Genomic DNA, 14,453 nt, shown 5'->3' with positions numbered 1-14,453 from the left:
CGATACATCTCCCTTACCGCGCACTGGGTGAACCTTGTGGAGCCTGGCAGCGATTCCTCACCTGCTACGGCGCGGGTGTTGCCCACGCCGCAAACAGCTGGATAACAACAGCAGCACCTACCTCTCTGACTCCTTCTCCTCCAACGCATCTCAAAGCTGTACCTCATCCGGAAATGCTAACCCAGCACCAGCAGCAGTAGGATCATGGAAGCAGTGCAGCACAGCTGTTGGCATGCGTCAGCAAGCGTTGCTGAAGCTGATCTGCCTTGGGGATAAGCAGCACACAGGGGAGGAAATTTGGAGGGGAATAAAGGAACAGACGGATTTGTGGCTGGCACCGCTGGACCTGAAACCGGGCATGAAGCTAGACACCTGGCACGAACTGGCAATGTACGCAATAGAGGTGCTGGCTTGCCCGGCAGCCAGCGTTATGTCGGAACGCTGTTTCAGTGCTGCCGGAGGCATCATCACAGATCGGCGTATCCGCCTCTCCACAGAAAATGCAGACCGTCTGACTCAAATTAAAATGAATCAATCCTGGATTGGAAACGACTACGCAACACTCCTGGACCCCAACCAAGTAACATGACCGATGAACATCTGGGATGGTTTAGCGTTTCCGGTCCCTGTTTATTGAACCTCTCATCTGTATTACATTTATGACTGCATGGCGGCAAAAAGCATTGCTGCTATATCCGCACGCTTTTTGTCCTCATGCAAGGCCTGGGTTGTTGTGTCTCACAAAGCGTGGCCTTCTCCTCCTGCACCTCCTCCTGTTCCATCACGTGTGCTGCTGCTGCTGCTGCTGCTGCTGCTGGGTTACCGTTGCCGGTCCCTGTTTATGGAACCTCTTATCTTTATTACATTTATGACTACATGGCGGTACAAAGCATGCTATCCGCACGCTTTTTGTCCTCATGCAAGGCCTGGGTTGTTGTGTCTCACAAAGCGTGGCCTTCTCCTCCTGCGCCTCCTCCTGTTCCATCACGTGTGCTGCTGCTGCTGCTGCTGCTGGGTTAGCGTTGCCGCGTGGTCCCTGTTTATTGAACCTCTTATCTTTATTACATTTATGACTACATGGCGGTACAAAGCATGCTATCCGCACGCTTTTTGTCCTCATGCAAGGCCTGGGTTGTTGTGTCTCACAAAGCGTGGCCTTCTCCTCCTGCGCCTCCTCCTGTTCCATCACGTGTGCTGCTGCTGGGTTAGCGTTGCCGCGTGGTCCCTGTTTATTGAACCACTTATCTTTATTACATTTATGACTGCATGGTGGTACAAAGCATGCTATCCGCACGCTTCTTGTCCTCATGCAAGGCCTGGGTTGTTGTGTCTCAAAGCGTGGCCTTCTCCTCCTGCGCCACCCTCCTCCTGTTCCATCACGTGTGCTGCTGCTGGGTTAGCATTACCGGTCCCTTTTCCTGGAACCTCTTATATGTATTACATTTATGACTGCATGCCGACAAAAAGCATGTTACCTGTGCAAAGAAAACAGACATTTCCCGCATTTAAAAGACAGTTTTCCCTTTGAAACTTTAAAATCGATTTTCTCAAAAACTATAAGCTCTTTTTGCTAAAAAATTTTTTCCTTTTGTACCCACTCCCAAGGTGCACATACCCTGTAAATTTGGGGTATGTAGCATGTAAGGAGGCTTTACAAACCACAAAAGTTCGGGTCCCCATTGACTTCCATTATGTTCGGAGTTCGGGTCGAACACCCGAACATCGCGGCCATGTTCGGCCTGTTCGGCCCGAACCCGAACATCTAGATGTTCGCCCAACACTACTGATTACCCCCAAGCACTCTATACATAGCAATCCCTGCCAATGGCAACTACAGTGTCGGAGGTGCAAGAAGGGGATGGAGAGCAGCTTGTTACTGATTACCCCCAAGCACTCTATACATAGCAATCCCTGCCAATGGCAACTACAGTGTCAGAGGTGCAAGAAGGGGATGGGGAGCAGCTTGTTACTGATTACCCCCAAGCACTCTATACATAGCAATCCCTGCCAATGGCAACTACAGTGTCAGAGGTGCAAGAAGGGGATGGGGAGCAGCTTGTTACTGATTACCCCCAAGCACTCTATACATAGCAATCCCTGCCAATGGCAACTACAGTGTCAGAGGAGCAAGAAGGGGATGGAGAGCAGCTTGTTACTGATTACCCTCAAGCACTCTATACATAGCAATCCCTGCCAATGGCAACTACAGTGTCAGAGGTGCAAGAAGGGGATGGGGAGTAGCTTGTTACTGATTACCCCCAAGCACTCTATACATAGCAATCCCTGCCAATGGCAACTACAGTGTCAGAGGTGCAAGAAGGGGATGGGGAGCAGCTTGTTACTGATTACCCCCAAGCACTCTATACATAGCAATCCCTGCCAATGGCAACTACAGTGTCAGAGGTGCAAGAAGGGGATGGGGAGCAGCTTGTTACTGATTACCCCCAAGCACTCTATACATAGCAATCCCTGCCAATGGCAACTACAGTGCCAGAGGTGCAAGAAGGGGATGGGGAACAGCTTGTTACTGATTACCCCCAAGCACTCTATACATAGCAATCCCTGCCAATGGCAACTACAGTGTCAGAGGTGCAAGAAGGGGATGGGGAGCAGCTTGTTACTGATTACCCCCAAGAACTCTATACATAGCAATCCCTGCCAATGGCAACTACAGTGTCAGAGGTGCAAGAAGGGGATGGGGAGCAGCTTGTTACTGATTACCCCCAAGCACTCTATACATAGCAATCCCTGCCAATGGCAACTACAGTGTCAGAGGTGCAAGAAGGGGATGGGGAGCAGCTTGTTACTGATTACCCCCAAGCACTCTATACATAGCAATCCCTGCCAATGGCAACTACAGTGTCAGAGGAGCAAGAAGGGGATGGAGAGCAGCTTGTTACTGATTACCCCCAAGCACTCTATACATAGCAATCCCTGCCAATGGCAACTACAGTGTCAGAGGTGCAAGAAGGGGATGGGGAGCAGCTTGTTACTGATTACCCCCAAGCACTCTATACATAGCAATCCCTGCCAATGGCAACTACAGTGTCAGAGGTGCAAGAAGGGGATGGGGAGCAGCTTGTTACTGATTACCCCCAAGCACTCTATACATAGCAATCCCTGCCAATGGCAACTACAGTGCCAGAGGTGCAAGAAGGGGATGGGGAACAGCTTGTTAATGATTACCCCCAAGCACTCTATACATAGCAATCCCTGCCAATGGCAACTACAGTGTCAGAGGTGCAAGAAGGGGATGGGGAGCAGCTTGTTACTGATTACCCCCAAGCACTCTATACATAGCAATCCCTGCCAATGGCAACTACAGTGTCAGAGGTGCAAGAAGGGGATGGGGAGCAGCTTGTTACTGATTACCCCCAAGCACTCTATACATAGCAATCCCTGCCAATGGCAACTACAGTGTCAGAGGTGCAAGAAGGGGATGGGGAGCAGCTTGTTACTGATTACCCCCAAGCACTCTATACATAGCAATCCCTGCCAATGGCAACTACAGTGTCAGAGGAGCAAGAAGGGGATGGGGAGCAGCTTGTTACTGATTACCCCCAAGCACTCTATACATAGCAATCCCTGCCAATGGCAACTACAGTGTCAGAGGAGCAAGAAGGGGATGGAGAGCAGCTTGTTACTGATTACCCCCAAGCACTCTATACATAGCAATCCCTGCCAATGGCAACTACAGTGTCAGAGGTGCAAGAAGGGGATGGGGAGCAGCTTGTTACTGATTACCCCCAAGCACTCTATACATAGCAATCCCTGCCAATGGCAACTACAGTGTCAGAGGTGCAAGAAGGGGATGGGGAGCAGCTTGTTACTGATTACCCCCAAGCACTCTATACATAGCAATCCCTGCCAATGGCAACTACAGTGTCAGAGGTGCAAGAAGGGGATGGGGAGCAGCTTGTTACTGATTACCCCCAAGCACTCTATACATAGCAATCCCTGCCAATGGCAACTACAGTGTCAGAGGAGCAAGAAGGGGATGGAGAGCAGCTTGTTACTGATTACCCTCAAGCACTCTATACATAGCAATCCCTGCCAATGGCAACTACAGTGTCAGAGGTGCAAGAAGGGGATGGGGAGCAGCTTGTTACTGATTACCCCCAAGCACTCTATACATAGCAATCCCTGTCAATGGCAACTACAGTGTCAGAGGTGCAAGAAGGGGATGGGGAGTAGCTTGTTACTGATTACCCCCAAGCACTCTATACATAGCAATCCCTGCCAATGGCAACTACAGTGTCAGAGGTGCAAGAAGGGGATGGGGAGCAGCTTGTTACTGATTACCCCCAAGCACTCTATACATAGCAATCCCTGCCAATGGCAACTACAGTGTCAGAGGTGCAAGAAGGGGATGGGGAGCAGCTTGTTACTGATTACCCCCAAGCACTCTATACATAGCAATCCCTGCCAATGGCAACTACAGTGCCAGAGGTGCAAGAAGGGGATGGGGAACAGCTTGTTAATGATTACCACTATTCAAAGCTTCTATAGAAGTGATTATTATGAGCACAGGACCAATAAAGAGCTAAAACTGTAGTTGAGGGAGGGCTCCTGGGGGTCCCTCTGGCCCAAGGGCCCCGATGCGGTCGCTACCTCTGCACCCCCTATTGCTACACCCCTGCCTCCAAGCATTCTGTACAGAATAATTGATACGATACTCCAAAACCTGCCAAGGGCAAACAAAATGTGTCAGAGGTGTAAGAAGGGGATAAGGGACAGTTTGTTAATGATTACTACCATTCAAAGCATCTATAGAAGTGATTACTACCAGCAAAGGACCAACAGAGTGCTAATACTGTGGTTAAGGAGGGCCCCTCTGGATTGCAACCTCTGCACCCCCTATTGGTATGCCACTGGGACCAGTTTTTAAAGGCATCAGTTTTCCATCTATGACCCTCTTTCCCATTGGGGTGTGGTCAAAGCAACACATCGGTCGGTCCAGAAAAATCGCAGCAGACCAAAGTTTGCGGTTCATTCAGCAGAACGGGCCAAACAGGTCAGTTTAAACGGAGCAATGTGAACAGATCCTATCAATTAACATTGGATCCGTTTACCTCTGTTAGGATCCATTCTGTTGTGGTCCACTGGCACCAAATGAACCATTTTTTCCCCCAATGTGAACCGGGCCTAGTTTTTTATTATCTCTCCCTTCGATGCAGGGCCCCTTCTAGAACATCTGTTGCTGTGACCACAGTTCTTAGAAATCGGGGAATTTATGGTAGATGCACTGTTATATGGCCCTTAGCAGGTTGGCCTCCAGGGTGTGAGGCAGTGGTGTATGATGAATTACCATAGCAGCTGCTATGGGCCCTGTGGCCACTGGGGGCCTGTAGGCATTTGCAGTTACAGGGGGCTACGGCAGGCCCCTTGGTGTGCAGAGTAGTGGCAGCAGGACATAGGAGAAGTGACTCACCTCTCCTAGCTCCACCGATGAACTATGGTCTCCAGGCGTTCCCATCTTCATGGACTACAGCATCCTGTCTCTTCCCATGATCTCATACAGCCTTATCAATCCCTGTCATGTACTGATGAGGACCAAAAGTCCAAAACAGGCTGTCTACATGTGGGTTTGATGTGGCTGTGTAAAATTTAAAGCTATAGGCTTGGTATATACCAGCAGTTCTGGATGCTTGCTTGGCTTACCAAGGGCGAAAAGAGATAATTTGCATATTCAGTAGTGGTGCATTGTGGGTAACCACAAATGTTCACTTATAGCTGAATTATTGCAGATTTCCTTCTGTTTTAAGAAGGCAAATACACCAAGCTTTGCTTTTTTTTTAGTAGGAGGGCTTTTTGGTCCCTTTTATCCCCCTATACATTGCTAGTAGTTTGGGTCACCCTGAGCTGCTTGGTTACTCTGTTCACGTGATGAAAGAGGGCGCTCTAATAGTAGGTGATCTCATATGCTCTGATGTTACTACTCTGCATGGGGAGAAGGGAGTTTTAACTGGCTACTCCTATTGTGGGTCCTTCAGGCTACCTATACTGATGGTCTCCCCGGCTACCTATACGGATGGGGCTACCACGATTCCCGCTCAGGTGTGAACACACCCTTAGGTTGTTCTGCTTTGCCTGCAGCTTTTTAAGACTCATAAGCAAATTTGTAAGTGACATATTTTTTTCCCTAAACATTCCTGAGCAGTAAAACAGATGTTTATGTCACGTTATTATTTACTAGAACATGTGTGCTTGTCTGAACACAGCAAGAATGTGCATAGAATAGAGTGGATGGATGGTGGGATGGTGTAATGTAATGGTTAAATGCTCAGCCTTGGGCAAGACTCCATAACACTACTACTGCCTACTGCTTCTACTGCCTGTAGAGCCTCCCCTAGTGGCTTCAGCTCAAGAGCTTTGAGTCCACAAGGAGAAAAGCGCGATATAAATGTTATGTGTCTTGTTTTGTCTAGAATGAGCCCCAGGTTTGTAAAGCAAAGGAATGAAAGGGTTTGTGATAGCAAGGTGAAGAAAAAGCGGGATAAACAACCAGCAGAAGAAATGAAGAGCGAGAAAGAGAGGGAGACTATAAACTGCCTTCACACATGTGAAATAAACCATTGAGAGAGGAAATGCCTGAGTATATACAGACAAGGGTGCTCACAACTCAAAAATCAGAGCCACATATACAAACTAAGGAAGAATAGACTGTAGACAAACTGTGACAGGGATGCTGGAGGTTTATGTACCAGGACAGACGTTTCTAGGGGTGGGCCAGGCGGGTGTCCGCCTGGGGTGCCATGAGGGAGGGGGTGCAGTGAAGGAGGAGGGAGTAGGGGCACCTCCCCAGGGCTGGTTTTAGACTGTTTACTGCCTGAGCCAAACTTGTGAGGATGCGCCCCCACCCCCCATTTGGAATGATCGCACAGCCCCCGACAATTTACTCTTCTTCATTTAATGTTCTCACATGACATGCTGCAGCTCAACACAATAACACACTGGCTGGCTGTGAGTCTGTGACAAACACACTGCTCACCCACTCCATTCCTCCTCAGGAAGGTACACACAGTACAAAAATGCTGCCCCTGAAATCTTCGCGCCTGATGCAAATGTTTCACCTTGCTTCATGAGAGAACCGGCCCTGCACCTCCCTCTCCTGAGGACCCCCTTTATGCTTTCCCCTCAATTGTAGAAATGTCTGGCAGCGGAAAGGGGGGGTCTTAGTAAAAACTCACCTTCGGGCTCCATGCAATGACTTGTGGTAACTGAAGTTAGAAAAATAGCGTACTAATAGCTGTCTTACTACACTATTGTTCTGACCTCAATCACCACAAGCCTAAATAAAAGGGGAGGAACTAAGGAACTAAGAGAGGAGGAAGAACTGCCACTTTCTCCCTACTCATAATCGACGTTCTGGCAGAGTGGGGGACACAGGGGTCACTGGAAGGGGAGAAGGATGATGCTGTGACATACAGTATGTCTCTGAACCAGAAATAAAACGGTATGAAAAGTATATTGTTCAAAACCTTGTTCAGGGGTACTTTAAAGAGACTCAAAGATGAAGATAACTAAAGATGTTTTACTTACTGGGGGCTTCCTCCAGCCCCATAAGCACGAATACGTCCCTCGCCGTCCACCTGCTGTCTCCCATTCAGCTGCGATCAGCCCGGTAACAGACTCAGTCATGTCCAGTCTGGGTCTTCTGCACATGTGCGGACCTACTGCGCATGTGCAGTAAACCCAGAATGATGCCACTGAGCCGGTTACTGGGGCTGATCGCGGCTGAATGGGAAACCGCGGGAGGACAGCGAGGGACGCATCCGTGCTTATGGGGCTGGAGGAAGCCCCGAGTAAGTAAAACATCTTTAGTTGTATTCATCTCTGAACCTCTTTTGTTAACGACACAAGCTTAATTTGGTACCAAACTGCAGACCAGAATAGGAAGAACAATCAATTCACCTAAGCCCTTTCACTACAGGGGGAGGAAGGGCAACCATATCAATATTTTGCAGAGATTATATACAGAATAAGCCTGCCTTTACAAAGCTTGTTTGGTAATAATTGTATTTTCATGCTTTTTCATAGATGGGCTTTCAAAAAGAAGTGGTGGTTTTGGACATGATACCCAATAAGTTTGATGATCAGTACATCGGCTGTGCAGACAAAATGGAGGCAGCGATGCCAAAGATACTGGAAGACGAGATGAGGGATGACCAGTTTGCCACAATGTGGAACAAGTCAAGACAAGAATGGAACAGAAGTAAATTCAATCTCCCTGAGGATTTTAAAGATGAATACGGGATTGCAATCGTGTTGTACACAATGGAAAGTCCATACCCGATCTACAGGCACCTGAACAGTAATGTCTCCATTGCTGGACAGTCTAGAGATTATTACATGGACCATTTCCATTTCAAAGCTCTTCATTTCTACCTGACCCGAGCCTTGCAGGTGCTGAGAAGTGGCTGTGGTAACTTAACTCAGGTCTACAGGGGGACCAGGATAGGTCCTGTGAACGTCACCAATGAAATGCAATTCGATCGGTTTGCATTATCTTTGAGTAAAGTGAAGGCTCAACGATTTGGACAGAACCCCTTTTTCGTCATCTCAACATGTTACGGTGTGGACATTAGTAAATATTCTAAATTTATTATGGAGCTAGAGTTCCTCATTCCTGTTGGAGAAACATTTAACAAAGTCAGCCAGTCAGAAACAACATACACTCTGAAGAGCACCGGCAAACTCTGCAGTTCCTTCAACTGTGCCTACTTTGGATGTGAGTACAAATGAGCCAACATTTAAAGGGACTCTGAGCAGTCTATTAAAATCAAAATTGGCATTTAACTGGGGCTTCAACCAGCCTCCCATAGCCTGCGAGATCCCTCAGCGTCCTCTGGGTCCCCTCAGTGGTCCAGCTGGCGGCCTCGTTAGTGTGGTGACTTTGACCGAAGTTGTGCCCAACTGCGCATGTGCAGCCTGACGGTGCTCTCGGCTCAATCACGTGCCTGTCACTGTATGCCTCCTGTGCATGTGCAGTTCAGTATTTCTAACACTGCTTACGCCGATGCACGCATTATTGAGCCGGGGGCACGGCCACCCCGCTCATGTGCAGTTGCGGCTGACTTCGGTCAAAGTCGCCACACTAACGAGGCCGCCAACGGGACCACGGAGGGGACCCAGAAGACGCTGAAGGACCTTGCAGGCTACGATAGGCTGGAGGAAGCCCCAGGTAAGTGTCAGTTTTTATTTTAGCGGACCTCTGAAGTGCCTGCATTTCCAGTTCCAGTTAGTCTTTACTGAAGAATAAGGAATTCTATAAAGAACAGATATTATTTTTCTTTAAAACACCAAAGGCCTGAAGAATGTTCAGTAGACATATCAGCAAATACACAGGCCAGGCATCACAAATGAGCAGAATGAAGTCTAAAGTATTTGGTGGTATAGATTCCCCCCTACAACCAGGGCCGGTTCAAGTAACAATTGGGCCCTAGGGCAAAATTAGCCTGGGGGCCCCCCAACCGACACCCCCGATCAAAAAGCATCATTAGAGGCCCTTTATTGCAGCTACATTTCCCTCCTGGGCCCCTGAGATGGCTGCTGACCCTCCCCAATAACCCCCCAACTTAACAGACTCTACAGAGTCCCTGGGGAGCAACAGTTAAGATGGGGAGGGACAACATGGGGGCCTCTACAGGCTCTGGGGCCCTGGGGCAATTGCCCATTTTTTCCTATGGTAGCTCCCGCCCTGCCTACAACCTCCTTAACCCTAAAAAGTTGTATGATCATGACATCAGCAAAGTGAAGCAGGTAATTTTGGCTTGCTCTTCCCCACGCTGCACCTGACCTGGGAGCCACTAGTGTTGGGCGAACATCTAGATGTTCGGGTTCGGGCCGAACAGGCCGAACATGGCCGCGATGTTCGGGTGTTCGACCCGAACTCCGAACATAATGGAAGTCAATGGGGACCCGAACTTTTGTGCTTTGTAAAGCCTCCTTACATGCTACATACCCCAAATTTACAGGGTATGTGCACCTTGGGAGTGGGTACAAGAGGAAATTTTTTTTTAGCAAAAAGAGCTTATAGTGTTTGAGAAAATCGATTTTAAAATTTCAAAGGGAAAACTGTCTTTTAAATGCGGGAAATGTCTGTTTTCTTTGCACAGGTAACATGCTTTTCGTCGGCATGCAGTCATAAATGTAATACATATAAGAGGTTCCAGGAAAAGGGACCGGTAACGCTAACCCAGCAGCAGCACACGTGATGGAACAGGAGGAGGGTGGCGCAGGAGGAGAAGGCCACGCTTTGTGAGACACAACAACCCAGGCCTTGCATGAGGACAAGAAGCGTGCGGATAGCATGCTTTGTACCGCCATGCAGTCATAAATGTAATAAAGATAAGTGGTTCAATAAACAGGGACCACGCGGCAACGCTAACCCAGCAGCAGCAGACGTGATGGAACAGGAGGAGGCGCAGGAGGAGAAGGCCACGCTTTGTGAGACACAACAACCCAGGCCTTGCATGAGGACAAGAAGCGTGCGGATAGCATGCTTTGTACCGCCATGCAGTCATAAATGTAATAAAGATAAGTGGTTCAATAAACAGGGACCACGCGGCAACGCTAACCCAGCAGCAGCAGACGTGATGGAACAGGAGGAGGCGCAGGAGGAGAAGGCCACGCTTTGTGAGACACAACAACCCAGGCCTTGCATGAGGACAAGAAGCGTGCGGATAGCATGCTTTGTACCGCCATGCAGTCATAAATGTAATAAAGATAAGTGGTTCAATAAACAGGGACCACGCGGCAACGCTAACCCAGCAGCAGCAGACGTGATGGAACAGGAGGAGGCGCAGGAGGAGAAGGCCACGCTTTGTGAGACACAACAACCCAGGCCTTGCATGAGGTACCGCCATGCAGTCATAAATGTAATAAAGATAAGTGGTTCAATAAACAGGGACCACGCGGCAACGCTAACCCTGCAGCAGCAGACGTGATGGAACAGGAGGAGGCGCAGGAGGAGAAGGCCACGCTTTGTGAGACACAACAACCCAGGCCTTGCATGAGGTACCGCCATGCAGTCATAAATGTAATAAAGATAAGTGGTTCAATAAACAGGGACCACGCGGCAACGCTAACCCAGCAGCAGCAGACGTGATGGAACAGGAGGAGGCGCAGGAGGAGAAGGCCACGCTTTGTGAGACACAACAACCCAGGCCTTGCATGAGGACAAGAAGCGTGCGGATAGCATGCTTTGTACCGCCATGCAGTCATAAATGTAATAAAGATAAGTGGTTCAATAAACAGGGACCACGCGGCAACGCTAACCCAGCAGCAGCAGACGTGATGGAACAGGAGGAGGCGCAGGAGGAGAAGGCCACGCTTTGTGAGACACAACAACCCAGGCCTTGCATGAGGACAAGAAGCGTGCGGATAGCATGCTTTGTACCGCCATGCAGTCATAAATGTAATAAAGATAAGAGGTTCCATAAACAGGGACCGGCAACGCTAACCCAGCAGCAGCAGCAGCACACGTGATGGAACAGGAGCAGGCGCAGGAGGAGAAGGCCATGCTTTTTGAGACACAACAACCCAGGCCTTGCATGAGGACAAAAAGCGTGCGGATAGCATGCTTTGTACCGCCATGCAGTCATAAATGTAATAAAGATAAGTGGTTCAATAAACAGGGACCACGCGGCAACGCTAACCCAGCAGCAGCAGACGTGATGGAACAGGAGGAGGCACAGGAGGAGAAGGCCATGCTTTTTGAGACACAACAACCCAGGCCTTGCATGAGGACAAAAAGCGTGCGGATATAGCAGCAATGCTTTTTGCCGCCATGCAGTCATAAATGTAATACAGATGAGAGGTTCAATAAACAGGGACCGGAAACGCTACACCATCCCAGATGTTCATTGGTCATGTTACTTGGTTGGGGTCCTGGAGTGTTGCGTAGTCATTTCCAATCCAGGATTGATTCATTTTAATTTGAGTCAGACGGTCTGCATTTTCTGTGGAGAGGCGGATACGCCGATCTGTGACGATGCCTCCGGCAGCACTGAAACAGCGTTCCGACATAACGCTGGCTGCCGGGCAAGCCAGCACCTCTATTGCGTACATTGCCAGTTCGTGCCAGGTGTCTAGCTTCGATACCCAATAGTTGAAGGGTGCAGATGGATTGTTCGACACAGCTACGTCATCTGACATGTAGTCCTTGACCATCTTCTCCAGGCGATCGGTGTTGGAGGTGGATCTGCACGCTTGCTGTTCAGTGGGCTGCTGCTGCATGGGTGTCAGAAAATTTTCCCACTACAAGGACACTGCCGATACCATTCCCTTTTGGGCACTAGCTGCGGCTTGCGTTGTTTGCTGCCCTCCTGGTCGTCCTGGGTTTGCGGAAGTCAGTCTGTCGGCGTACAACTGGCTAGAGGAGGGGGAGGATGTCAATCTCCTCTCTAAAGTCTCCACAAGGGCCTGCTGGTATTCTTCCATTTTGACCTGTCTGACTCTTTCTTCAAGCAGTTTTGGAACATTGTGTTTGTACCGTGGATCCAGAAGGGTACAAACCCAGTAATTGGTGTTGTCCAGAATGCGCACAATGCGTGGGTCGCGTTCAATGCAGTCTAGCATGAATTGAGCCATGTGTGCCAGAGTCCTACCAGAATCCTCATCATCCTCTTGTGAGCGTTGTAATAGTTGTTGTGATGCATCATAGTCGTCACCTTCCTCCTGGTCTGCTTCTGCTGACCATTCGCGCTGAATTGTGGAAGTCCAACGTGCACCGCTCTGGCCCTCGTCAGTGGTGGCATGAAATTCCTGCTCCAACTCCAGCTGTTCCTCCTCCTCTTCTTCGTCATAGCTGCTGGGGCCAGCGTTCCCTGAGGCGGATGGCCTGATGTTGGTACCATCACGCTGATCGTTTTCTCCTTCAGATTCCCCCAGTTGCATCATGACAGCTGTTTCCTTGATTTTCAACATTGACCTCTTCAGTAAACACAGCAGTGGTATGGTAATGCTGACTGAAGAGTTGTCACTGCTCACAAGCAACGTGGATTGCTCAAAATTTTGGAGGACTTGGCAGAGGTCCAACATGTTGGCCCAATCGGATCCACAGAAGCTTGGCAGCTGTCCGGATGCGCCTCGGTACTGCGCCGTCATGTACTGGACCACTGCACTCTTCTGCTCACAAAAGCGTGCTAGCATGTGCAGCGTAGAATTCCAGCGCGTAGGGACATCACACAGCAAGCGATGGTGGGGGAGATTGAAGCGCTCCTGCATCTTGGCGAGTGCCCCGAAGCAGTACTGGAATTTCTACAATGTTTGGCCACTCGACGCACCTTCAACAGAAGATCGGCCACGCCTGGGTATGTCCTCAGGAACCGCTGAACTACTAGGTTCATCACGTGCGCCAGGCAAGGGATGTGTGTCAGCTTAGCCAACCTTAAAGCGCGAATGAGATTACTCCCATTATCACACACAACCATGCCCGGTTTCAGGTCCAGCGGTGCCAGCCACAAATCCGTCTGTTCCTTTATTCCCTTCCAAATTTCCTCCCCTGTGTGCTGCTTATCCCCAAGGCAGATCAGCTTCAGCCACGCTTGCTGACGCATGCCAACAGCTGTGCTGCACTGCTTCCACGATCCTACTACTGCTGGGTTAGCGTTTCCGGATGAGGTACAGCTTTGAGATGCATTGGAGGAGAAGGAGTCAGAGAGGTAGGTGCTGCTGTTGTTATCCAGTGGGAGGGACGGCGGTGCAGCTGTTTGCGGCGTGGGCAACACCCGCGCCGTAGCAGGTGAGGAATCGCTGCCAGGCTCCACAAGGTTCACCCAGTGCGCGGTAAGGGAGATGTATCGACCCTGTCCGAACGCACTCGTCCAAGTGTCAGTGGTGAGGTGAACCTTGCAGGCAACGGCATTCTTCAAGCTTCGGGTTATTTTGCTGACCACGTGCTCATGCAACTCAGGCACTGCAGAGCACGCAAAGTGGTAGCGGCTGGGAACCACGTAACGTGGGATGGCCACTGACATCATGCCCTTGAAGCTGTTTGTCTCCACCACTCGATATGGCAGCATTTCGCAGGCCAGAAGCTTGGCTATGCTGGCTGTTACTGCCACGGCCCGGGGGTCATTTGCTGGCAATTTACTCTTGCGCTCAAACATCTCCGACACAGACAACTGAACCGTAGCGCTGCACACGGAAGGGCTGTTGGTTGTTGTGTTTGATGAACACTGGGAGACCTCAAGAGCACTACTCCGGAAAGTGACAGTGTCAGCGTCGTCTGATGTTTGTGAATGTTGTGAACCACGCAATGGCTGGGCTACTGCTGCTGCTGAGGCGGGTCTGGTGGTGAGTCTGGTGAACCCAAGGGAGGCAGTGTTGCTGGTACCCTGTCCTGCCGCGTTTGCCCACAGAGTGGGATGTTTGGATAGCATGTGGCGGCTCATGCTGGTGGTGGAGAGGTTGTTAATACTTTTCCCCCTGCTCAGGCGGGTCTTGCA

General features: G+C 49.8%; 1 protein-coding gene across 2 annotated transcripts in view; it reads left to right on the top strand.

Annotated features, from left to right (window-relative positions):
- Nucleotides 1-8,044: 8,044 nt before the first annotated feature.
- The window catches only part of LOC137542537 (ecto-ADP-ribosyltransferase 5-like), a 90,950-nt gene continuing 84,541 nt past the window's right edge, over nucleotides 8,045-14,453 (top strand). For both annotated transcript variants that reach the window (XM_068264550.1, XM_068264541.1), the window contains exon 1: nucleotides 8,045-8,731. In XM_068264550.1, the coding sequence (XP_068120651.1) occupies nucleotides 8,074-8,731 (658 nt within the window). In that variant the 5' untranslated portion in view covers nucleotides 8,045-8,073. The remainder of the gene's footprint in view (nucleotides 8,732-14,453) is intronic.

This window comes from Hyperolius riggenbachi, chromosome 2 (assembly GCF_040937935.1).
Source record: "Hyperolius riggenbachi isolate aHypRig1 chromosome 2, aHypRig1.pri, whole genome shotgun sequence".
NCBI classification, from domain to species: Eukaryota; Metazoa; Chordata; class Amphibia; order Anura; family Hyperoliidae; genus Hyperolius; species Hyperolius riggenbachi.
This window is presented reverse-complemented; position numbering and strand designations above follow the sequence as displayed.